The sequence below is a fragment of the Pipistrellus hanaki genome (assembly GCF_964339955.1).
Source record: "Pipistrellus hanaki genome assembly, chromosome: 15".
In the NCBI taxonomy this organism is placed as follows: Eukaryota; Metazoa; Chordata; class Mammalia; order Chiroptera; family Vespertilionidae; genus Pipistrellus; species Pipistrellus hanaki.
This window is the reverse complement of record NC_140517.1, coordinates 27880295-27906731: the sequence shown is the minus strand read 5'-3', so window position 1 is coordinate 27906731 and position 26437 is coordinate 27880295. Positions and strand designations below refer to the sequence as shown.

The following is a 26437-nucleotide window of genomic DNA, read 5'->3' as shown; positions in this document are numbered from 1 at the left end:
TTTTGATGGTATCTCAATCCTCTGCAGTCTTTACTATAATCACAGGTACAGAAACAAACAGCTTTTAAAAGGCCTTCAGCAGGGACCAGGGTGGGCGATGAGGTTCAAATCTCCGGTGAAAAGGAACTTGGGGAGCCAACACTCCCTGGGCCCCCACGGCACCATTAATTAACAAGGCCCAGCTATTTGGGCTAAGACGGCTCCTCCCCTCGAAGCGGGGGCTGCGGAGGCGCCTCCTCCTCCCCAGTGTCTTGTTTCTCCCTCTCAGCATCTCTCCACCTCAGAGGCGCAATCATCTTCTTGGGCCCGTGAGGCGGGGGGCCGATGAGGGCCTCGATGTCCTCGTAGTTTATCACTTCCTTTTCCAGCAGGGCGCCTGCCAGCTAAGAGGAACAAAGGACAGTGTGTTAACCTTGGAGGACAAGGACGGACAAGAGCCTTTTGAGAGCAGAGCACTGAGAGGGGGGCCTCCCACCCTCCCAGAAAGGGGTGTCTGTGAGTAGGATGCCCCCAGACAGGCCACTTTCCCAGGGAAGCAGCACACACAGGCAGCTTAAGCAAAGAATCACTCCCTGTCTCAACCTTGGAGATGATTTGCCAGCTGCAGCCTCATTAATTGTCTGTTTCCCTTCCAAATCTCTACTTATTTTGGGCAATCTTCAATTTCCTTTACCAAACAAGGTGTGGGTGTCTGTATGGGGGCAGGGACTAAAATGCAGAACATCCTCGCTGGAACTTGAGAGGAATGCTGGCACTGAGGTGTAAGTTGGAGGACCTCACAGCTTGGGAAGGGGGCCTCTGCCTCTCTAGAGATGATCATGGAAAACATGCTGAATGAATCCTGGGAGTGTTCTGTACCATCACTCAATTACTGCTGCTCAGTCCCACTACAAGGAATGCTGCCACAGCCACTTGGACTGGTTTCTGTCATCCCCAAACTGGGTGTCCTCTCAATCTGTGTGACTGGTCTAGTATGTTGCTAAGCTCCGTAGCCCACTGATGATGTGAGCCTATCACGATCACAGTGCAAACTGAGGCAGGACATCCTCGGCCCATCACAGGGAGCTTGGGTCCTGCCCAGTGGCAATGACAATGCACATGTGTGACACCAAGGCATTTGCCAGCTAAGTTGTCAACAAGTACCAGTATATGGCTCAGCCCTAGCCGGTTTTGCTCAGTGTATAGAGCAGCGTTTGTTGCCTGGTGTGCCGTAGGTGCAGACAAGACAAGAATTTTATAATTTTTCACTATTTTGTTTACTTAATATTTCATAATAAAGTAATTATAAAATACTTTCTTTGTGTTTATTTGATTCCTATTCAAGAGAATTACTTTATATATAGTCAATATAGGCACAGAGTTAAATTTTTTAACATTTTCTAATGGTGGTGTGCCTCGTGATTTTTTTCATGAAACAAGTGTGCCTTTGCCCAAAAAAGGTTGAAAAACACTGGTATAGAGCATTGGCCTGCGAACTGAAGGGTCACAAGTTTGATTCTGGCCAAGGGCACAAACCCAGGTTGCAGGCTCAATCCCCAGTAGGGGGCTTGCAGGAGGCAGCTGATCAATGGTTCTCTCTCATCACTGATGTTTCTATCTCTCCCTCTCCCTTCCGCTATGAAATAAGTAAAAATATATTTATTAAAAAAGAGTTTATGGCTCAGCAGGTCGGGTAGGCCCGGCATTCTACAATATCACACTCTGGGGGAAGTCGGTACTGCTAGTGAGTGGCAACACTTGGAAAGTACAATATGTACAACTGCCAACCTGGCTGTGCCTCACATCAACGAAACAGCCTATCAACCAAGAGCTGCCCACATATATAGGGACACGGTAACTTCACCTATGAAGTCAAGAGATAATCCCAAACCCAACACCTAGCTCATTGTGAGAATATCAGACCCATCTCCTAACACTGCCATGGCAGACCATCAACAACAGAGAAGTGAGGAATTGTCCCAGCCAAGAGGAGCCCAAGGAGGCATGATGATTAAATGTAAATGTGGTAGTGAGGGGGGTGCTCCTGCAGGAAAAGGACATTAGGAAAAGGCTAAGGAAATATATAAATAAATATTTATATATCAATATTGGCTCACTAGATTCTGAAAAATGCAGCATATTAATGGAAGATGTGAATAATAGTAAAAACTGGGTGTAAGATATAAAAAAACCTCTCTCTACAACATTTGTGACTTTTCTGTAAATCTACTAAAACTATTCTAAACTTAAAATTTTATTTTAAAAATTTCAGGAAAAGTTTGAGTTGGAAAAAGATTAAATAAAATTGACCAAACATTAATATTTGCTGGCACTGGGTAATGGACACATGAGGGTTTATTATGTTCTTCTATTTTGAAAGAATTAGTTTGACATGTTGATAATAAAATGCTAAAAAGTGGAAAATATTATATTTCAGCTGAGCTGGGTGGAACACATATTTGGTATGTTGTTTTCTAAATTTGTGTTAATTTGAGCCCTGGCCAAGTAGCTCAGTTGGTTAGAGTGTTACCCTGATACTCCAAGGATGTGGGTTAAATACCTTGTCAGGGCACATGTAAGAATCAACCAATGAGTGCATAAATAAGTGGAACAACAAAAATATGTTTCTTTTTCTCTCTCCTCCCACACCTGTCTCTTTCTTTTTACTATTATTTTTTTTTAAATCTTTATTGTTCATATTACAGATGTTCCTCTCCCCCACCCCCTCTGTTGCTCCCCTCCACCAGGTTCCCACCCCACCCTCTGCCCTTTCCCCACCCATCATTGTCCTCATCCATAGGTGCACAGTTTATGTTCAGTCTCTTCCCACATTCCCCTGTCCCCTTTTCCCCAAGAATCATTAGTTCACTCCCCTTCCATACCTCTGATTCTATTATATTCAACAGTTAATATTGTTCATCAGATTTTTTTTTTTTAATTTCCTTGGTTTTTAGATTCACTTGTTGATCGTTACGTATTTGTTGTTCATAGTTTTTATCTTTACTTTCTCTTCCAAAAGAACCCCCTTCAGCAATTCATATATTTCTGGTTTGGTGGTGATGAACTCCTTTAGGTTTTTTTTATTGATGAAGCTCTTTATCTGGCCTTCGATTCTGAGTGAAAGCTTTGCTGGGTAGATTATCTTTGGCTGTAGGTTCTTACTATTCATCACCTTGAATATTTCTTGACATTCCCGTCTGGCCTGCATGGTTTCTGTTGAGAAATCAGCTGACAATTGTATAGGTGCTCCTTTATAGGTAACTACCTGCTTTGCTCTTGCTGCTTTTAATATTCTCTCTTTGTCGTTTGCTCTTGGAATTTTAATTATGATTTGTCTTGGTGTGGTCTTCTTTGGATTCCTTTTGTTTGGAGTTCTGTGCACTTCCTGGACTAATAAGTCTAATTCTTTCACCAGGTGGGGGAAGTTTTCTGTCATTATTTCTTTCAGTATGTTTTCGATATCTTGCTCTCTGTCATCTTCTGGGACACCCATAATTCTGATGTTGGTTCGCTTGAAGTTGTCCCAGAGTTTTCTTACATTATCTTCAACTTTCTGGATTCTCTTGCCTTCTTGATTCTGCGGAGGAGTGACTTCTGGCTCTTTATGTTCCAAATCTTTGACTTGATTCTTGCGATCTTCCATTCTGTTTTTAGGACTCTGTATAGTATTTTTTATTTCAGACAATGTATTTTTTATTTCTTGTTGATCCCTTATTATTTCTAGTTGATCCCTTTTCATATCCTCATAGGTCTCGTTTATTTTATCGGCCTTTTCTAGGAGATTCTTGAACAACCTTATAAGTGTGGTTTTGAACTCTATATCTAGTCGCTTTTTGTCCTCCATTTCTTTTGTTTGTGATCTATTTCCTTGTCTCAGCAATTTCGCAGCTTCCCTGATGGGGCGGAGTTTCAGGGTGGAGCCTACAGTCTTGGTTTCCGTCAGCACCCTATGCGGCTCCTGAGTCTCAGTATTCCTCAGGGTCCTTCAGTACTCGCTGCAAGCACCTCTGAGAGTGAGGTGCCCTGGAGTTTCGCCTGCTACCAAACAGTCTAGTCTCTCCCCCACTGAGCCCGGAACTGGGGTGCAGTTCAGTTGGAAGTGGGGTTGGAAGTGGGGTTCAGAGCAGTCTGGGGCTTTTGTCTCCTTCCTGCCAGGGCAATCCCGAGGCACAGCCAACAGTTCATTCTCTGCGCGCAATGTGCGTGCCTCCGGGGGCTCTACCTTCCGCCGCTCCGCTGGGATTCCGCCTCACTGCCCAGGCTTCCTCTGTTTGAGCCTGGGTCCCCGGGGTCTGGCCTAGAACTGGGGTTCAGAGCAGTTGGAACTGGAGCTCAGCACAGTCCCGAGCTTTTGTCTCCTTCCCGCTAGGGCAATCTAGCAGCAGAGTCAACAGTCCGTCCTCTGCGTGCAATGTGCGCTCCTCCGGGGCTCTGCCTTTCGCTGCTCCCCGGGTTTCAGCCTTACAGCCCAGCTCCCTCTGTTTGAGCCTGGGTCCCCAGTGTCTGGCCTAGAACTGGGGTTCAGCACAGTCCAGAGCTTTTATCTCCTTCCCACTAGGGAACGCCAGCCAGGCACTCAGCTGCCCCCTCCTCTCCGGCTCCATCCTCTCTGCGTGCGCCGCGTGTCTCCGTACCTTAGGCTTTTACAGCTCCTCTGATTTTTCTTCTGGTTTTCTCCTTGCTTCTCGCTGTAGAATTTCCAGTCAGTCGACTTTCCTGTAGTTCTGGGTAATGTCCATTTTATATTTTAGTTGTATTTTATTGAAATTGTTGTGTGCGGCTGCGGTTAGGTGTTTACCTGTGCAGCCATCTTGGATTCTCTCTTTCTCTTAACAACAAAAAAAAAATTCTGTGCTCATTTGAAATCTATATATATAAAAGGCTAATATGCTAAGTGTCCAACCATCCAGGTAATGATGCCATGTAGCATTGCCCGGCTTCTTCCCCCTAGCGACTAGCCTCCTTGGAGTTTCTTCAGCTCAGGAACACCACTTGCTTTATGGCCAGGTGGAAACATTTTACACTTTAACCAAATGTGAAGTGTTTTCCCCTGCCTCATCTCATTTGATCCTCAAAGAAGTTCTGGAGTAGATAGATAGGAGACTCAATGGAATCCTATTTTCTATTCATTAGCCAGAAAATGGAGATTTAGAAAGCTTAGAAACTTGACCCGACTGAAAAGTAAGAAATGGTGAACTTTGGAAATGACTTTAGGTTTTCTCACTGCACAGAATATAGTCAAACACTGCTGCAGTTAAATATTTTACCCTTTGTTCTCCCTGCATGATCTACAATAATAATCTGCTTCGTGTTGATATTTACTGCTGTGTTGCTCACAATTACCTGAAAGACAAGTTGGGGTGCTTCACTGGGTTGGAAAAAGTTTAGCTACGTCAGAAAGGAGGCCTAATGAAGCAAGTTTATTCTGTATCTATAAAAGGCTAAGTTGACTTGCACATATGTGATACATATAAAGCTCTTGCTGGCGCCAACTGCACGAGTGTTTTGATCTGTCATTGTTGATCGTGAATTTGGTTGACACTTCTATTATAGAGAAAGGGCAAATAGTGATATTAAAATATTTCTTCTAATTAAATTCCTTTCAACGTGCATGAATCTGTGCACCAGGCCACTGGTATTCCATAAAAGCATGACTAGCTATGCCAGCACAACCTAGTAATAGCACCTATATTCACAACTTCTGAAGAGACAGACAGGTGTCTGGAGGTTAGAATGCACCAAGTCTTACCGCCTGCAGCTTGTCCAGATTGTCCTGCAGCACCTTCTCAGTGTGCCTGTAGGCCTTAGCCACCAGCAATTGAGCTTCCTGAGAATGAGAGAGGAGATCCGTAATGAGAACAGCTGAACACTATTCTCAGCACTATCTATAGGCTGGTTCTGTCACCAAAGTACACCAAAGAACTGCAGTTTCAGAACCACAGCCTTTAGTCTCTCACAATGACCAGGAAAGGTCAGCTCCCAACAGTTTCTGGCCCCCATCCCAACCTTGGGAATGTCCTAGTTCAGGATGCCTGCCCACAGCAGCCATTCCCACCTGTAGATTCCCCCTCCTCCCCCTCCTAGAGGCTAAGGACCCTGTGTTTGTCCTCCAGGTCCGCAGATGCCTCACATGCTCATGCACCAGGCCCATCAGAGCCTCCCTAGAACAGGCTGGACACTGTCCCGGCCCAATCTCCTTTGGACAATGAAGCATGTCCATGCTGGCCACAGGGATAATTGGCACTGGCTCTGTCATTTGATGCATTTATTTGATATTCTTCCCAATTTCCCATCATCTACAATTTCATCAGGAGCCACACAGGGGTCCTCATCCAAGAACACACACTAGGCAGTTCAGAGAGACCACAGAGGTCAGGAGAAACAGCCCCAATGTGCAGGCTCAGGGACAGGGCACGGTGGGAGCCTCCTCTGAATACAATGACTTGCCCTCTACCACACTGTGGGGCTGAATAGAGCAGAGGCTGGCACAAGGGGCAGTGACAAGGCCTGTGAACTCACGTGATCCATCATCTGTTGGAGACCCTGGCTGAAGGGGCGCCGACCAATGCCTGCAAGGCCCTCCTGAGCCTCAGGGAAGGAGATGGGCCCAATGCTCGGTGCCATCCCAAACTGCTTCACCATGGAGTAGGCAATGCGCGTAACCTTCCTCAGATCGTCCTGCGCTCCTGGAGAATAGGGCCAAGAAAAGCTTTCTTCCTGGGAGTGCAGAGCCAGGGCACCCTGGGGACCCCACTGGCAAACACCTAGGCCAGACAGCAGATGCGGAGTCTCCAAGGGACAACTGTATCCTGTTACCGTTCCTTAAGAGAGAGACTGGAAACTTAAAAATGCTCTTTTGTCCAAAAAATTATTCAGATCCTGGCCAGGTGGCTAAGTTGGTTAGAGCATCATCCTGATATGCCAAGATTATGGGATTAATCCTCAGGTGGGGCACATAAAAAAAAAAAAATCAACCAATGAATGAAATGCAATGTATAAATAAGTAGAACAACAAACTAATATCTATCTCTCTCTCTCTCCCCCCCCGCCCCCGTCTCTCTCTCTCTGCCACCCACCTCAAATAAATAAAGAGTAAAAAACTAAATGGGTTGCATATTTGCATTTGCTTTATAAGCAATTCTCCAGCACAAGTCCAGGTATACACGGAACACACTTGTCAACACTGAACCCCAATGCCAGGGATCAAGCAGGGCAAGTTTTCTGCCTGCTCTCTAGCCATCCCAGTGAAATAATAGCTTGAGAACAGTGAAGTTACTTGAATTACCAATAATTAGCCAAGTAAATGAATTTATAATCCACATGTATGTAAACGTTTTTGTAACAAATTATTTTAAAAGTCTTGTTTGTTTCAAATCTCCTTTCACCATATCTCATCTTTGAAAAACACTTAATGAACCCAGCCAGCGTGGCTCATTGGTTGAGTGTCAATCTATGAACTGAGGAGTCATGGTCCGATGCCCAGGCAGGGCACCTGCCTAGGTTGTGGGCTCAATCCCCAGCGTGGGGTGTGCAGGACACAGCCGATCAATGATTCTCTCTCATCACTGATGTTTCTCTCTCTCCCCCTTCTCTGAAATCAATAAAAACATATTTTTAAAAAATTGTTTTAAACAAAAGCATACTTACTGAAATGTAAATGATATTTGTATCCTACTATTCAAATCCTTTCATCAGATATAATGCCCCTCCCTCCTCCTTCCCCTATGCAAAGGGATAAAGGATGTTAAAACATTGTAAGAACTCCAGGCCCTGCAGGGCCAGCTCCTTACCAGAAGTGACCTTATTGAAGGAGATGGCCTCCGACACACGGCCACCCAGGGCCATGCACATTCTCTCAAACAGCTGCTCCTTGGTGAAGAGGTGCTGGTCTCTGGGGAGCATCTGAGAAAAGCCCAGTGCAGCGTTTGTCCGAGGTGCGATGGAGACCTGCAGAACGTCAGGTGGCCTGAGTTAGCAGGCAAGATGTGGGCTTTAAAGATGAAGGTGAGAAATATGAGATCTTTAATCAGAGGGTTTTAAGCTGTTAAGCAAAACTGTACTATCCCCATTTTTATAAAAAGAAGCTACCATCATCAAAGAGAATGGCTCACACACGTGGGTGTGTCTTTCTTGCACATTACTAGGTATATATGAAGTAAAGAACGGCCCAGACAGGAGCTCTTAGGTGAAGCAATCAGGAAGTGCAGGGACCAAGGCCACCAAGTAACCCCCATACCCCTACACCGTAGCCCTCTGACGAAGAGGTTATATGGGGGAAACGGAAAGTAACCATGCCTGAGCCTCCTCACTGACCAACACCAGGCGTGTGTACAGCTCCAACAGGACAAGGCCTGTTCCTGAGCAACAAGGAGTGACTTGGGTCGCAGATGCCATTTCTGAGGGTTACAGTGGCAAGAGAACCACCTCACAGTAGCCAGAAAATTGAAAGGGGAAACTTAAAATCCAACTCTAAACTACAATTAAATGCTGGAAATAACCAAACAGCAATGAAAACTTATCTTTCCATAGCAAAGTATGAGCCTCTCGAGGGAGTTTTTCTCATTATGACTAGTTTATGACTTTCAGCCATCTAATAAAGAAAAAATTCTGAAAAGAGCTCATTTTAGTGATATTTACATCATTGTGGATCTTTCTGCATTAATCTTTATTTTGTTGATAATGCATTAAAATGTTTATCTTTTTTTTTTTTTAAATATATTTTTTATTGATTTTTCACAGAGAGGAAGGGAGAGAGATAGAGAGCCAGAAACGTCAATGAGAGAGAAACATCGACCAGCTGCCTCCTGCACACCCCCTACCGGGGATGTGCCCGCAAGCAATGTACATGCCCTTGACCGGAATCGAACCTGGGACCTCTCAGTCTGCAGACCGACGCTCTACAGCTGAGCCAAACCGGTTTCAGCAAAATGTTTATCTTTTTAAAACTAATTTTTTTTATTGATTTCAGAAAGGAAGGGAGGAAAGAGATAAAAATCAATGGTGAGAGAGAAATCACTGATGGACTGCCTCCTGCATGCCCCGTACCAGGGATTGAGCCTGCAACTCTGGCATGTGCCCTGACAGGAAATCAAACCATGACCTCCTGGTTCATGTCAATGCTCAACCACAGAGCCACACTGGCCAGGCTTAAAATATTTAACTTGATTACTGAATATTTTATTGTCCCATAAATATCACACTATAGGTAACTGTCCCCCCTGCCTCACCCTGGACCCAGCCCAAATCACCAACTTCAGTGGCTGCTGCATCCACTTATCTCTGTCACAAAACAGTAGACTCAGCCCTCTGATAAGCATATAAAAGGAATTGGCCTGGTCAGCAGGACATAATCACAGATTCCCAGACTAACAATCTACTTTTTGGCCCTGGCTGGGTACCTCAGTTGCTTAGAGCACCATCCCAATATGTCAAGATTGCAGGTTCAATCCCTGGTCAGGGCACTTACAAGAAGCAACCAACGAACCTGCCAGGCATGGCTCAGGGATTGACCGTCAACCTATGAACCAGGAGGTCACGGCTGTGGGCTCGATCGCCAGTGTGGCAACTGCTACATTGTTTCCGTGTTTGGGTCTAGGGAACTGCAATGCAGCTCTTCCTTGCCGGTGGAACCAAACCACACGTACAGGCTCCCAGTGACTCCACGTGCTTTGGTGGAGGGTACAATTACAATCCGTGCCCTCATCTTTACAGACTTGGCACCTGCATCCCACACGTTTACATTTTTCTTAGTGATCATTCAAGGACCTCATGATCACAAATTCACACATTTGGGGGGAACTATCAAATTTTCATCAAACTCACAAATGTCTAGAAGAATAGTGTTTTTAAAAAAGTGTACTCAACTCACTTTTTTTTTACAATTAGGAATCATTAGGTCCACATGTTAGAGCTGATAGTAAACCTGACGGTTCTTAATTCCAAAACTGAATGTAGATGGGAAAACCCCGAATAGTCATGTGGATTTCAAATGGTCATGTCCATAACTGGACCCAACTGGTATAGAGGTCAGACCTCTTCTTGTTCTATGATTCCAAAGTGAGGGATCCTGCAGTTACCTTCCACCTGTTCCCACCCAGGTCAGCCTCAGGCTGTGCTTTCTCTTCATCAAGCACAAACAAGAGGTGCTCCCACTCAGCTTTGTTCAAGGGACAGTTGGGTCCCCACTCTCCAAGACCCCAGACCCTCCCTGGATCCCACTCTCCGACACCCTACCTTCATCACAGCCTCAGTGTGCTCCAGCAGCCAGCCAACCAAAGCATGGCCTGACTCATGAAATGCAACAATCTTCTGTTCTTCCTTTGAGAGGATCTTGCTCTTTTTGGCCGTCCCTGAAAGAATGCCCAGGAGTTTAGGCTCACGAATAATCCTTTGTGAGCCTGCAGGAACCTTCCTTGAGTTGTTTACCATGTTGTTATGAGATCCTCATGGGATGGTCACCTTCTGTGTTTCTGCCCCAAGCTGACCCCATCCACAACTATTGCTCCAATTCAAAGGGAAACTCATTAGGTATGAGAGGTGTTGGAGGGGGGCATGTTTGTTCCCACTTCCATAAATGCTGGAATAATCCAAACAGCTCCTGCAGACTTCCTGGGTGGGGCTGCAGGGCTGACAGGATTAGTATGGGCTCCACTCCAAATTCTAGGTTTCTTGTTGGCTTTTCTCCCAGAGTTAGCAGGGATAACTGCAGCCCCTGTGATTCTACAGTTTTTTGCCCTTAGTAGTTGACTATCTCTTGTCTTAGTAACTTTACCTTACATTTCACCTATTCAAATTGTTGCTAAGATTTCATTCACTGTCCCAAGTTTTCCAAACATCCTTAAGTTTCCATTTTATGCAAGCTCTAGGTTCAGGGTATTTATTTTATCATGCTACTAGGATCATCCACCACATTTACCATAAGGCTGTAAATTCTTTCTAAGATGCACTGGCTGTGGCAGACGAATCATTTCAACCAGCGCTGAATATATGAGCCTCTAAACATGATATCACAGCCCCACAAGATGGGCTTTACCTGAACACAAACGTGTTCCGGCTCAGGCAGTCCACACCAAGTAAGGACTAGAGAGCTCTTCTTGTTCTAAGCGCCCATACGGGGGGGGGGGGGGGGGGGACGGGACAGTATTCTATTAGTATTTTCTTTGGTTTTTCCTGCCTTGATAATATTACTGTAAGCTTATTAATTTCCGTGTAAAAATAAATAGCTTATACAAAACCAAAATTTATAGTAAGAAACAGCAACAATAGTTCCTTCTATTCACACAAATTTGATTCTTTCCCAAACTGCCTTCTGAGAACCTGGCAGCATTTGTCCTAGATTTTAACTCAAACTGGGGGTAATGGGAACACGCTTTTTGTAGGGACAGCTTACGAAAGAGGGCTCACTAACTACACGCAGAGCCTGTGCTTCTCAAACATCTGTAGGAAGGACCAGTTTCCCTTTTTTAAACTTTCAGTTTCTTGGACTACTGCTTTTGGTTTCAACCCTGTTCAAGGACAAGATGTACTATTCATGTCTGAACGTTGCCACATAAAGTTATGAAAGCTTCTAGATGCTCTCTCTCATTTTCAGTCCTACTCTCTTCATAGAGGAGATCCCACTTTGAGCAACAATGGTTAAGCACTGACAGAAGCACCCCAGCCCTCACTACCCAAACACCTCTCCCATTCATGTCCCAAGCAGAGCACAGGAAGAGCAGAGACAGAGTTAACTAACAGAGCACAGCCCTCAGCAGACATTCATTCCCTCTATTCTTAGGCAGCAGCAGTGCAGACCCCTGACAACATGCACAATGGCCTGTCCATTTGCAGTTGGCTCTCAGGCACCACATGATGGCTAATGGGGTGAGCCCCACTCACATTTGGGTTTGCAAGACCCGTTTACACTTCTACTAAAGGCTGGGTGCACGGATTCGTGCACTGGTGGGGTCCCTCGGCCTGGCCTGCACCCTCTCACAATCCCGGACCCCTCAGGGGATCTCGGAGAGTCAGTTTTGGCGAGATTCCCGCAGGCCAGGCCAAGGGACCCCACTGGTGCACAAATCTATGCACCGAGCCTCTAGTATGCATATACGATCTTCGGTTAATCTCTTCCCACCCTCCCCCCAGCAGCAACCTAACCCACGGCCGATTCCGTGAGGAATCAGGCTCCCTCCTCCCTCCTCTCTGGGTCCGGGGGGGGGGGGGGGGGGGAGTGAAGCAGCTTTAGGGCCAAGAGTGTCCTAGCAGCAACCCAATCCACAGCCAATTCCGCGAGGAATCGGGCTCCCTCCTCTACTAGTTGCAGCGTTTGCCCCCTGATGGTCATTGCGCATCGTAGCTACTGGGCAAATGGTCCGACAGTCAGACCGCTGCTTAGGCTTTTATATATATACATTTAAAGAGTGTCTGCTGTTATGCAAATTTGCAGTATTTTAAGTCCTAGTGTCAAGCCCTGAATTTAAAAAAATACAAATACTTTATGTATTTTTTCTTGTCCAGTAATTCCCTGCTGATAAGATCCTCCATGTGACATCTAAGCTTGACCTACTCCCTCAGCCCCACCCTCCCTGAGTTCGCTTTTGGCATTTGTGCCTCATACCCGCAATGACGCGCTCCACAGCATACTCAAAGTTAAACGTGTGAACAGATGTGTGCCCTTCTCGTGCAGCGTGCAGAGCAGCTTCATTACAGATGTTGGCGATGTCAGCACCTGTCAGCAAAACAGGGAATGGCAGGGGTGTTGGTTCTGCTCCCTCAGAGATGGAGAGGAGGAAAGGAAAGGAGAACTGCACAAATAAATGAAAAGAGGTCCAGGGATAAGGCATGATAAGGGCTGTGAGCCAGTGCTCCAGCTCTATTGGACCCAAAGAACCACCTCTTCACACCCACTCCAACCTCTTTCAGTCTTTCTGCCTTCTCCACTGCTTTAGTACACAACTGTTACCAGCACCCTTTCATGTACCATCTGGTATTTTATTCCACCCTGTAATTCATATAAGCACTGATGGATAAAAAATTTGCCCTGACCAGGTTGTTCAGTGGGTCATCCTGTACACCAAAAGGCTGTAGGTTTGTTTCCTGGTCAGGACACATACCAAGGTTGTGGGTTCAATCCCTGATCCAGGGAGCATACTGGAGGCAACTGATGGCTATTTCTCTCTTACATCGATGTTTCTCTGTCTCTTCCCCTTCCTCTCTCTCTCAAAATTAATAAAAACATCTTTGGATGATGATTAAAAACAAACAGTCCTGCTGGTGGGGCTCATCATCCCATGCACCAAAAAGTCACTGGTTCGATCCCAGTCAGGGTATATCCCAGCATTGTGGGCTTAGTCCCCAATAGAGGATGTGCAGGAGACAGCTGATGGATGTCTCTATCTCTCCTGCTCCCTTCCTCTCTCTCCAAAATCAATTAAAAAACAAACAAAATAAGATTTTCAGCCTTAAAAAAAAAAAAGGAAGGAAAGAAATTAAAGGCTCTGTAGTATCCAAAAGATTCTAGTTAAGAAACTCAAAAGAAAAAAGTACATTGGCCTTTAAATTGAGAGCCTTATAGGAAAAAAAACAAAAACAAAAACAAAAAAAACCCTTTTAAATTTAAATTTTGATTTTGAGACAAACTGATGGCAAATGCTGGAAAGCAAAGTGTTCCCCCAAAATTCTTTATTTGTGATATCTGTGTCTACAAATAAAAACTGAGGTACTGAGGGAGAGCAGTGACTAGGCCTAACCATGGTAGCAGCTGGGGGAGCAGTGGAATCTCATGATTTGAGCTGGACAGGAACTGAAGAACCTCTGTGGGGATCCCTAAAGGCGGAACTTCTAGGACTGCCCATAGTGGGGACACACACATGGGGCAGTCTAAATGCAGAACCACTATTGAGTTTTCCACCCCTCGCGGAGGAGAAGTAAAGTGTTGTGCAATTCTTCTATCTCATGCCAGCTCTGCGTGCACAACCTCACTCTCAACCAGGCCGTGCTGCCCAGGGAGGGAATGGAGGGCACCCGGGGAAGCCTGCACCCACACAAGCAGGAAAGACCACCAGCCCTCTGCCCTCAGGATCAATAAGAACCGGCACCCATACCGCTGAACCCTGGCGTGAGCTCCGCCAGACGCTGGGAGTAAAAGCTGCTGGCCTGGGTCAGCTTCAGGCTCTTCAGGTGCTGCTCAAAAATCTCCCGCCTTTCCTACCAAAGACAGGGGAGAAGGATACAAGTGTGGGTCAGCACATCTGCCACGCAGATAGGAGCCACCAGGGAGGCACTCTCCGGAGTTTCCTCATCATTAATCACAAACATAGTTTGTGAAACCAATTTAGAGCTGCAAGCAGCCTTACAAAATGAAAAGGAAAAAAAAAGGAAACAATAGAAATTAAAGTGCATCAAAATAACAGTTATTATGTGGAGCCTTTGATTCATGCATTTGTAAACGATGTAAACATTTCCTATAATCAGGAAGATGGACAGCCACTCCTCTAGAAGCTATCAGAGGGTAGCCTCAATCCACTTCTTAGACTGAGTGGTAATTTGAGAGACAAACTCACAATGAGCACTGGGTGTGCCATAAGCCACACCCCTGTGCCCCCACGTGTGTACCTACAGAAACAGTAACCAACTAACCAATTGTTAGGTTCACCCTCCAAACCCTGTCCCTACCCATGGTGGTCTCCACCACATGTGATCCTTTCATCACTGCATGCTGGATTCCTGCTTCCTCAGGGGCCACCACACCTGGCTACACAGAGGTGGACATCCAACCACAGGCCTGATATTGAGGCTGGTGGAGGCAAAGGTTCAGATCTCCCGCCCCTTCCCAACCTGCTTTCAGGGCAGCTGCAGAGCTCATGTTCTACAACTATGAGGCACCAAGGAATTGAGCTGGTCAGGATGAGAATTCTGAGGTTCTCCAAAAAATATACTACAAAACTCAACTGAGACATGTTGATTCAACCCCAGATACTTAAGGATAAAGGGGAAAACAATGTGGGGGGAGGGGGGAAGAAACAAAAAACAAGCTGCAAAACCATGAGAAGAGCAGTGAGCCAAAGAAAATCTGGAGAGACAAGCACTGGAGGGAATCAGCAGCTGCATCTGACCAAGGAGGGCAGCTCAGGCCACACTGACCTGCAGTGTGGGGAGGTCGATGAAGACGTGTCGGTCCAGTCGGCCTGGCCTCAGGAGAGCATTGTCCAAAATGTCAGCTCGGTTGGTGGATGCCAGGACGATAACATGGTCAGTGGTGCCCATTCCTGAGAGACAAAGAGTGGCCTTTATGGTAGGGGTTCCCAACACTGTGGCCTTCCCCTGAGGTCCTAGACACTGGACATATTTCCTACCAGGGTCCACGAGAGTCTATAAGCACTCACCCAGGAGTGATCCTGCTCTATGAGCTTTCTACCAAAATCATCACAAGAGCGAGAACTTGCCAGATTTACTTCCGGAGGCAGAACTGCAGATAGAAACCTGGGCTCTGCTGTCCACAGCCACCCTCTAGGTCCACAAAGCACCCACGGAGGGAACTACTAACAGGGTGGACCCCAGGAGCAAGGGCCCTCCTCTTACGCTTCATCACTGCATTTTCTTGAGCCAAAGTGACTACTCCAGGGAATTCTGGAATATTCTACCTCTTTCAGTTGGTCTGGGATTTTTGCCCCAGGTTTCTCACATGAAAATTTATTTTTTTATTTTATTTTTTAAAATATATTTTATTGATTTTTTACAGAGAGGAAGAGAGAGGGACAGAGAGTTAGAAACATCGACGAGAGAGAAACATTGACCAGCTGCCTCCTGCACACCCCCTATTGGGAATGTGCCCGCAACCAATGTATTGATACATGCCCTTGACCAGAATTGAACCCGGGACTCTTCGGTCCGCAGGCCGACGCTGAGCCAAACAGGTTTCGGCTCACATGAGAATTTAAAAGCAAGTCTAGAAACGGTCCCAATGAATCACTCAGATCTACAACTGCAAAAACACATTTATGAAGCAACTGAGGACTCTGAACCTCATTAGATGGTATGAATAACTTATTTTTAACTTACGTTATATGATATTCAGAGAATTTACATTCAGAGCATTTAAGGTTCAGAACTTTGGGTTGGCTTTAAAATAACACACTGGGGCCCACCTGGCACGGCTCAGTGGTTGAGTGTCGACCTATGAACCAGGAGGTCACGGTTTGATTCTGGTAAGGGTACACACCTGGGTTGCAGGCTCAATCACCAGTGTAAGGTGTTCAGGAGGCAGCCGATCAATGATTCTCTCTCATCATTGATGTTCTATTTCTCTCTCCCTTCCTCTCTGAAACCAATACAAATATATTTTAAAAAGTAACATTCTTGCCAAAACCGGTTTGGCTCAGTGGTAGAGCGTCGGTCTGCGGACTGAAAGGTCCCAGGTTCGATTCCGGTCAAGGGCATGTACATTGGTTGCGGGCACATCCCAGGTAGGGGGTGTGCAGGAGGCAGCTGGTCGATGTTTCTCTCTCATCGACATTTCTGGCTATCTCTCTCCCTTCCTCTCTGTAAAAAATCAATAAAATATATTAAAATAAATAAATAAATAACATTCTAGCTGAAACCGGTTTGGCTCAGTGGATAGAGTGTCGGCTTGCGGACTGAAAGGTCCCGGGTTCAATTCCGGTGAAAGGCATGTACCTTGGTTGCGGGCATACCCCCAGTGGAGGGTGTGTAGGAGGCAGCTGATCGATGATTCTCTCTCATCGATGTTTCTAACTCTCTATCCCTCTCTCTTCCTCTGTTAAAAATCAATAATTAAAAAAAAAAAAAAAATCTCTGACTCCCAGTCTTTGGGGGCTGGTGCCATTTAAAAGAAAAAAAAAAAAATTCTGAGTGTTTTTATTGTAGTACCATGAGATCCTGGGCATCCTTGTTCCTTGGTGTGTAAGTTTAGAATTGTATAAACTTGAGGCTCATGTGACAAATGTAAATATGCCAAATGAGGCTCCTGTTGGCAAAATGATTTTGAAGAGTCCTTTTAATATGCTATTGCCACAAGGCAAATTTGAGTGTCTCTTGCTTGTATGCATGTTAGGCATATAGAGAAGAGCTACAAGGAAATGCACAGAAATGAAAATATTAAGGTGGTGGGATTATGAATGATGTTTTTTTTTCAGTATTTTTAGTGTGATGATGTTTTTTATAATAAAAATTTGAATGCTCTTATCACCTATAATTAATTAATTAATTAAATAAATAAAATGACATAACATTCTGGGAAGAAGGAAAAGAGAGGGAGGTGTGCATGGACTATGGCTGGACAAGCACAGGCAAGACTGAAGCTGACCTGAGACATGGGTGCTCAGTGCACACTTTTGCTTTTGTGGATGTTTGAAAAATTCCATACTGCAAAGTGTAAAAAATAAAGATGCCATGACCTAACTTTTCCCAACTTCAAAAAACTAATAAAATGACATAGACAGATACAATTTTAAACCACCCATTAAGTCTTTTAACAAAAGTAAAATTCAGAAGAAATATTGCAGACTTAAACCCTGAGAGCATGGCAGGCACTGCCACCTCACAGCAGATTGTCGTTCGCTCCACTCCAGGCTCCCATGACAATGCGAGGGACCCAGCCAAATGTACCAGCTCAGGGAAGGCAGCCACCTCATTGAGGAGCTGACACCAATGTCACTGAAAAGCAGCTACCAGGACAGCAAAAACCACACGCCATCCCAAGAAAACCACTCCACAACTTCAAAGAAACATCTCCCAGGTATGCAACATCACTCTCATCTGCGCTGTGGAGTGCGGTAAGGCAGGATGCCACGATAACTCCAGTCCTGTTCATGTGCCAAGGGTGGAGAATGCAGAAAGGTATACACTTCGCTGAGGCAAAGGTGATGTCTTAAAATCACTCTGACTTGCAAAACAATTCAGAAACAAGACCAAGTCCTACCTGGTTTGGCTCAGTGGATAGAGCATCTATGCTGGGACTCAAGTGTCCTGGGTTTGATTCTGGTCATGGGCACATGTCCGGGTTGTGGGCTAATAACCAGCAGGGGGCGTGCAAGAAGCAGCCAATAATTGGTTCTCTCTCATCACTGATGTTTCTATCTCTCTCCCTCTTCCTTTCTGAAATCAATAAAAATCTATCTAAAAAAAAAAAAAAAGGGGGGGCAAGCACAACCCAACAGACAAGCCAATTCTCTGCTCCATTTGCTCACACTCCCATTTAAGGAAAAGCGAAACGCTGACATGGAAAATGGCAAGCGGCAGGAGGGAGGCAATCTGGCGAGATGCAGCTTCACTTCCCAGACTCCTCAGTGTTAGGGGGACCCTATGCAACTCATTCCAGAGTGCTAGTTGGGAAGGCCTGCCAGGGTTCACCACTCATATTTCTGAAATGTGTTCCTTCCACAGGTCAAGGTTGTAAATACAGAAATCTGAAGTTATATACACAAGAACAAAATGTTGAAAAATAGCAGGAGGAGTGGCTGTAGAAGAAAAACAATAAAAAGGCAACGCTATGTCAGTGAGCTCCAAGCAAAAATGGGAGTAGTGACACTCAAAGCTCTGCCTTCACCCAGCTGGTACAGCTCAGTGGTTGAGCAGGAGGTTACCGTTCAATTCCCAGTCAGGGCACATGTATGGGTTATAAGCTCAATCCCAAGCAGGGGGCATACAGGAGGCAGCCAATTGATGATTTTCTCATCATTGATGTTTCTATCTTGCTCTCCCTCTCCCTTTCTCTCTCTGAAAATTAATAAAAACATAATGAAATAAATAAAGCTCTGTCATCAAAAGTTACCTTGACCTCCCTGCATAGCGAACCCCGCACTCCAGGGCCTGGTTTTATGGACCTCAGAGTGTAGATCTCCTAGGGTTCTGTTTTTGAAACTTTATATATATATATATTTTTTTTTAAATATATTTTATTGAGTTTTTACAATATATTTTATTGATTTTTTTATTGATGAGAGGAAGGGAGAGGGACAGAGAGTTAGAAACGTCAATGAGGAGAATGCCCAGAGGAAGAATCCAAGATGGCTGCTCGGGTAGGCAACTAGCCGCAGCCACAACAACAATTTTAATAAAATACAACTAAAATATAAAATGGACATTACCCAGAACTACAGGAAAGTCGACTGACTGGAAATCCTACAACAAGAAGCAAGGAGAAAACCAGAAGGAAGCACGGAGGAGCTGTAAAAGCCTAAGGTACGGAGACACGCGGCGTGCGGAGAGGACAGAGCCGGAGAGGAGGGAGGCCGAGTGCCTGGCGGGCGTTCCCTAGCGGAAAGGAGATAAAACTCCAACTGTGCTGGGCCCCTGACTGCTCTGAACCCCCGTTCTGGGCCAGACCCCGGGGACTCAGGCTCAGCCATAGGGAGCTGGGCTGTAAGGCAGAACCCCGGGGTAGCGGAGAAAGGAGGTCCCGGAGGCGCGCACACTGCCCCCAGAGAAGGGACGGTCGGCTGTGCCGCGGGATTGCCCTGACGGGAAGGAGACTGGGGCTCCAGACTGCTGTGAACGCCACCTCCAACTCCACTTCCAACTGAACTGAACCCCAATACCGGGCTCATTGGGGGAGAGCATAGACTGTTTGGCAGCAGGCGAAAATCGAGGGCACCTTTCTCTCAGAGGCGCCGGCAGCGAGCACTGAAGGACCCGCATAGGGCGGGGCTGACGGAAGCCAAAGTCCACCCTGAAACCCCGTCCCATCTGTAACTGCGAAATGCGACAACAAAATAGATCACAAACGAAAGAAATGGAGGACAAAAAGCGTCTGGATATAGAGTTCAAATCTACGCTTATAAGGTTTTTCAAGAATTTCCTAGAAAAGATGGATAAGGCCTATGAGGATATGAAAAGAGATCAACTAGAATTAATAAGGAGTCAACAAGAAATGATAAGGGATCAACAAGAAATAAAAAATACATTGTCTGAAATAAAAAATATTCTACAGAGTCCTAAAAACAGAAGGGAAGATCGCAAGAATCAAGTCAAAGATTTGGAACATAAAGAGCCAGAAGACACTCCTCCACAGAAGCTAGAAGGCAAGAGAATCCAGAAAATTGAAGATAATGTAAGAAACCTCTGGGACAACTTCAAGCGAACCAACATCAGAATTATGGGGGTTCCAGAAGATGAGAGAGAGCAAGATATCGAAAACATACTGAAAGAAATAGTGACAGAAAACTTCCCCCACCTGGTGAAAGAATTTGACTTACAAGTCCAGGAAGCGCACAGAACTCCAAACAAAAGGAATCCAAAGAGGACCACACCGAGACACATCATTATTAAAATTCCAAGAGCAAAAGATAAAGAGAGAATATTAAAAGAAGCAAGAGCAAAGAAGGTAGTAACTTATAAAGGAGCACCTATACGATTGTCAGCTGACTTCTCAACAGAAACCATGCAGGCCAGAAGGGAATGGCAAGAAATATTCAAGGTGATGAATAGCAAGAACCTACAGCCAAAAATAAGCTACCCAGCAAAGCTATCATTCAGAATCGAAGGCCAGATAAAGAGCTTCACTAATAAAAAAAAAGCTAAAGGAGTTCATCACCACCAAACCAGAATTATATGAATTGCTGAAGGGGGTTCTTTCAGAAGAGAAAGTAAACAAAGATAAAAATTATGAACAACAAATACGTAACTATCAACAAGTGAATCTAAAAACCAAGGAAATTAAAAAAAATCTGATGAACAATATTAACTGTTGAATATAATAGAATCAGAGGTATGGAAGGGGAGTGAACTGACGATTCTTGGGGAAAAGGGGAGAGGGGGGCGTGGGAAGAGACTGAACATAAACTGTGCACCTATGGACGAGGACAATGGGGAGAGGGGAAAGGGCAGAGGGTGGGGTGGGAACCTGGTGGAGGAGAGCAATGGTGGTGGGGGTGGGAAGGAACATTTGTAATAATATGAAAAATAAAAACTTATTAAAAAAAAGTAATAATAAAATAAAATAAAAAGTTAAAAAAAAAAAAAAAAAAGAAACGTCAATGAGAGAGAAACATCGACCAGCTGCCTCCCACACGCCCCCTACCGGGGATGTGCCCACAACCAAAGTACATGCCCTTGACCGGAATCAAACCTGGGACCTTCCAGTCCGCAGGCCAATGCTCTATCCACTGAGCCAAACCGGTTTCGGCTTGAAACTTTATATTTTGATGACCCTAGCTGAGTAGCTCAGTTGGTTAGAGCACCATCCTGATATGCCAACATTGCAGGTTCAGTCCCCGGTCTGGGCACGTACAAGAATCAACCAATGAATGCATAAATAAGTGAAATAACAAATCAATGTCTCTACCCCTAACCCCAAAACAATTTTTTTAAAAGAAACTTTATATTTTGACATAGTTGTAGATACACAGCAAATTGCAAAAATAGTGTAGAGAAGTCCTCCACCCAGTTTCCTAGTGGCATGTTGAGTAACTACCGAGTAATGTCAAAACCAGGAAACCCACATTGCACAGTCCACAGGCCTTATTCAACATCAACTGTCTTATATGCACTTGTTTCTCTGTGGTGTGCCTCATTATGAGATTCCTATGATCTCCACGTTAACGCAGGTGGATTCCACCATCATGAAGACCTCCCTTTATAGTCACATCCCCTCATCTCCCACCTTTCTGACCCCTTGTAATTACTAATCTGTTCTCCACCTCTAGAATTTTGTCATTTTGACATTCTCATATAAGTTGAATCCTACAATATGTATCAGTTAGAGGCTGGTTTTTTCATTCAGCATATTTTCCTTGAGATCCATCCAAGCAGTTTTGTATAAGGACAGTTAGGTTTTTTTTGTAATTCTTTTTATTTATTTATTTTTTTAAGAGAAGAAAGAAGAAGGGGGGGGGGGGAGGGGACACATCGATATGCTAGAGATACATTGGTTGGTTGCTTCCCGTACATGTCCCAATCAGAAACGAACCACAGCCTATGTATGTGCCCTGGCCCTGGCTGGGAATCAAACCTGAAACCTTGCAGTGGTTGAGCGTCGACCTATGAACTGGGAGGTCACGGTTTGAATCCCGGTCAGGGCACATGTCCAGATTGTGGGCTCAATCCCCAGTGTGGAGCATTCAGGAGATAGCCGATCAATGATTCTCTCATCAATTCCTGGACAGGGCACATGCACATGTCCAGATTGTGGGCTCAATCCCCAGTGGGGTGTGTACAGGAGGCAGTAGATTGATGATGTTTCTCTCTCATTGATGTTTCTATCTCTCTCTCCCTTTCCCTCTCCCCCCTCTAAAATCAATAAAAACAATAAAAACATAAAATAAGGGGGAAAGAGGGACACATACCTGGGTTGTAGGATTGATTCCAGGCCCTGGTTGAAGCTCTTGCAGGACTCAACCAATCAATATGTCTCTCTCACATAGATGAGATATGTCAACCAAACAATATGTCTCTTCCCCCCGCCCCCACTTCCCTCCAACTCTCTTTAAAAATCAATGGAACCCTAGCTGGTTTGGCTCAGTGATAGAGCATCAGCCTGCAGACTGAAAGGTCCCAGGTTCAATTCCAGTCAAGGGCACATGCTTGCATTGCAGGCTTGATCCCCAGAAGGGGGCATTTAGGAGGCAGCTGATCAATGATATTCTCTCTCATCATTGATGATTCTCTCTCACTCTCTCTTCCCCTTTCCCTTCCTCTTTGAAATCAATGAAAAATATATATTAAAAAATAAACAACTATAGCCAAAACCACTCAGTGGATAAGAGCATCAGCCTGCAAACTGAAGGGTCCCAGGTTCGATTCCGGTCAAGGCCAGGTACTTGGTTGCGGGCACATTCCCAGTAGGGGATGTGCAGGAGGCAGCTGATCAATGTTTCTTTCTCATCGATGTTTCTAACTCTCTATCCCTCTCTTTTCCTCTCTGTAAAAAATCAATAAAATATATTTTTTAAAAATAAAATAGCCCTAATCAGTTTGGCTTAGTGGATAGAGAATCGGCCTGCGGACTCAAGGGTCCCAGGTTCGATTCCAGTCAAGGGCTTTAAAAAAATAAAAATAAAAATAAACAACTATAAAGCAGTGACAGCCTACAGTTCGCTTAGCTGGGCCTAGTGCTCTTAGATACACTTGCCATTCCCATGTAAGTCTGGCAGTCCTGCAGGGTGTACTGTGTCTGACCCATGAGATGAAGATTTCTCTTCCTTAGTGAGCTTTTCCCACTACCGGCCTAGCATCTGCTCCACACTCTGTACTTCAATGAATAGAAAGGAGTAACAAAGACTCTTCAGAAACAGCTGAAGGGATGAGAATGCTCAGTTGTGTCTGTGCACACAGGGACTTGTTCACTACTGGCCTAGCCCAACAAGAGGACTTCAGTCAGGGATTCCGGGCATGAGCAAATCCTAGGCGGAAGCCGCTCTTTTCATGGCAACGCAGCGAGGTTCAGCTCAAAGGAAGATGCCATCTGGTAAATTCTTCCTGGTGGGCTCAAGTGTGCCCAAAAAGGTGGTCTCTGTCTTCATTGCAAAAAGCAATATAAACAGAAAGACACAGATGTGTAGAGCTTCCCATGACCCAGAGTGCGCAGTCACAGTGAGAGCCAGTGGGAGTCCCTGCATAATCACCAGGAATGAAGCCCTGTCACACTCAGAAGGGTACAGAACCACAAGTGAGGTCATGAACTTTAATATCACTATAACCTCAGAAAACCATGGCTCAGAAGAGATGACCAGTGTGAACCCCACAGCAACCTTCCAGTCCATGAGCACACCTGGGGTCCAAGGCTTGGATAGCCATCTGACAAACATGGACATCACTGCACCCAGCAGGGCAGTGAGACTTGGTGACAAATTGGGTTTGGACATCATCTTTGTCCTCTCAGTATAACAAAGATTATTCATTCTTTTCTTTTTTTTAATTGATTTTTTACAGAGAAAGAGGGAGGGATAGTTAGTTAGAAACATCGATGAGAGAGAATTATCGATCAGCCACCTCTTGTACACCCCCCACTGGGGATATGCCCACAACCATGGTACCTGCCCTTGACTGGAATTGAACCCGGGACCTTTCAGTCCCCAGGCTGACGCTCTATCCACTGAGCCAAACCGGTTTCGGCGGTTATTCATTCTTTTAAAGAGATAACCAGCCTTAGCTGGTTTGGCTCAGTGGATAAAGCATCAGCCTGCAGACTGAACAATCCCAGGTTCGATGCTGGGCAAGGGCACATGCCTGGGTTGTGGGCTCGATACCCAGTAGGGGGGATGCAAGAAGAAGCCAATCAATGCTTCTCTTATCATTGATGTTTTTAAAAAAAATAAAGAGGCAACCAGAAGTTGAGCCATCACATGCATAGTAATGGGTCGCAGCCTGGTCTGTCACAGCTGACAGCAGACCTTAGGCTCCAGTACCTTCAGGACTGGCTCATCTCCACCATCTGCCCACCTGGCCCATCAATGGACAAAACCAGAGAGGTTTTTCAGGTTCCTTCAGAGGGAGAGGGACAGAAATGAAGGGATAGAGGGAAACAAAGGGAAAAAGAGAGGCAGAGAAACACAGATTTGTCATTCCACTTATTTATGCGTTCATTGTTTGAGTCTTGTACATGCCTAACCAGCAACCTTGGGATATCGGGACAATACTCCAACCTAGTTACCTATCCAGGGCAGAGAGCAAATTCTTTTTAATACATACTAGTATATATATAAAAATATGTTTAAATATATATAAACATATTTTTATTGATTTCAGAGAGGAAGGGAGAGGGAGAGAGAAAGAAACATCAATGATGAGAGAGAATCATTGACGGGCTGCTTCCTGCACATTCCTACTGGGATAGAGTCTGCAACCAGTGCATGTGCCTTAACTGGGAATTGAACCGTGACCTCCTGGTTCATAGGTCGACGCTCAACCACTGTATAACACCAGCCAGGCAAATTTATAAACTATAAAATAGTGCCTCACTTGAAAAGCGTATTTCAATCGCCACAGCCAAGCACTGGGTGGAGGAACAGTCAGAGCGGGTCTGGCATACAGGACTCCAGAGTAGGGGTCCCTGGAACCTGGCCTGGAAAGTACTCTTGAAGAGCCCCTATCTTTGAGGGTGTGTCTCTCAACAACTTACTCTACTAACATCTGTAAAGACACCCAGGTCTTGCCCTGGCCCCTGTTTGTTGGGCATCATCCTGTGCATGAAACAGTCGCCACTTCGATTCCAAGTCAGAGCACATGCCCAGGTTTCAGATCAATTCCTGGTAGGGGGCATGCAGTAAGCAACTGATTGATGTTTCTCTCTGAATAGATGTTTTTCTCTCTTTCCCTAAAACCAACAAAAACAGCCCTGGCCAGTTTGGAGCATCAGCCTGAGGAGTCACAGGTTTGATTCTGGTCAAGGATGTGTGTCTGGGTTGCAGGCTCAATCCACGACCACAGATGGGAGGCACCAATTGATGTGTCTCTCACACATCAATGTTTCTCTGTCTCTGTCTCTCCCTTCCACTCGCTCTAAAAAAAACAATGAAAAAAAATATCCTAGGATAAAGATTAACAAAAATAAAATAAAATAAACAAAAACATATTAAAAAAATAAAAAGACATTGAGTTCTTTGGAAAATTTCTTCTCAGGAAAGCTTGCTCTTTATGTGGAAGGCAGCTCTTCCGATCTTGATTGTTTGTGTCTACAAGTTAGCACCAGGAGGGACCATTCTTACAGTGTAACATAGCCCTTTCCTAAGCTTTGTTAAAAATTATACCTTAATTTTAAAACTGGAGAGCTTGCAGAGCTTATAAAATGCTTCCACATGCATCAGTCCATCTGACCAACTCAACAATGTGTGTGGAAAGGCCTTGCCATGCCCGTGGAGGCCATCTCAGTCAGAATCTCAGTACCAGGGAGGAGGCATAGCAGTGCCACCTGCAATGAATTACACCAAGACTGCTGTGTTGTTCCTGTCAAAAATGTGTGACTCAACCTATATCTGAAGACCCAGCACAGCATCCTTAAATGAAACTGGTCTACAAAAGTGTCATGGTCACACATAAAAAAGACAGAGAGCTGGACCCACGCTGGAAGGGAGCAAAGAGACAGGACAATAAATGTGCCATGTTTTCCTGGAACAGAAAAGGAATATCCATGGGCTGAGAAGAGACTTTGTGGACACTTACAGCCTGGTCACAGCCATGTCAACCTTAGAAAGCTCGGGGAAGCTATAAAGGAACTCTTCTGACGGCTTTACAATGCTTTTATAAGTCTGGGATTATTTTACTTGAAAATGAAAGGTTAAAAAAAAAGTCACATACAATCAAACTCAACTATCCGTATCCTAGACAATAGATATACATCCAAAATGGTAAGAAAACTTAAAAAGGGAAAATAGTAAATACACAAATAGTTTTCTTATTACCAAAATTACATTGAGAAAAAAGTGTCTCCCTCATCTACAATAGCTAAAATACAACTAAAATTCTGATTAAAGAAAAGCTAAAAATGGATCTTACATAGCTAGGACATGAAAAGATATTTGAA

General features: G+C 44.9%; 1 protein-coding gene across 3 annotated transcripts in view; it reads right to left on the bottom strand.

Annotated features, from left to right (window-relative positions):
- The window catches only part of SPG7 (SPG7 matrix AAA peptidase subunit, paraplegin), a 46758-nt gene continuing 20321 nt past the window's right edge, over positions 1-26437 (bottom strand). For 2 of the 3 annotated variants that reach the window (XM_084905697.1, XM_084905698.1), the window contains 8 exons: positions 15103-15227; positions 14064-14166; positions 12578-12688; positions 10213-10328; positions 7770-7926; positions 6499-6665; positions 5729-5806; positions 1-383 (listed from right to left, as the gene is read on the bottom strand). In XM_084905697.1, the coding sequence (XP_084761823.1) occupies positions 192-383; positions 5729-5806; positions 6499-6665; positions 7770-7926; positions 10213-10328; positions 12578-12688; positions 14064-14166; positions 15103-15227 (1049 nt within the window). In that variant the 3' untranslated portion in view covers positions 1-191. Of the gene's footprint in view, positions 384-5728; positions 5807-6498; positions 6666-7626; positions 7927-10212; positions 10329-12577; positions 12689-14063; positions 14167-15102; positions 15228-26437 lie in introns of all 3 variants that reach the window. The other variant, XR_014796926.1, reaches the window with a different exon arrangement.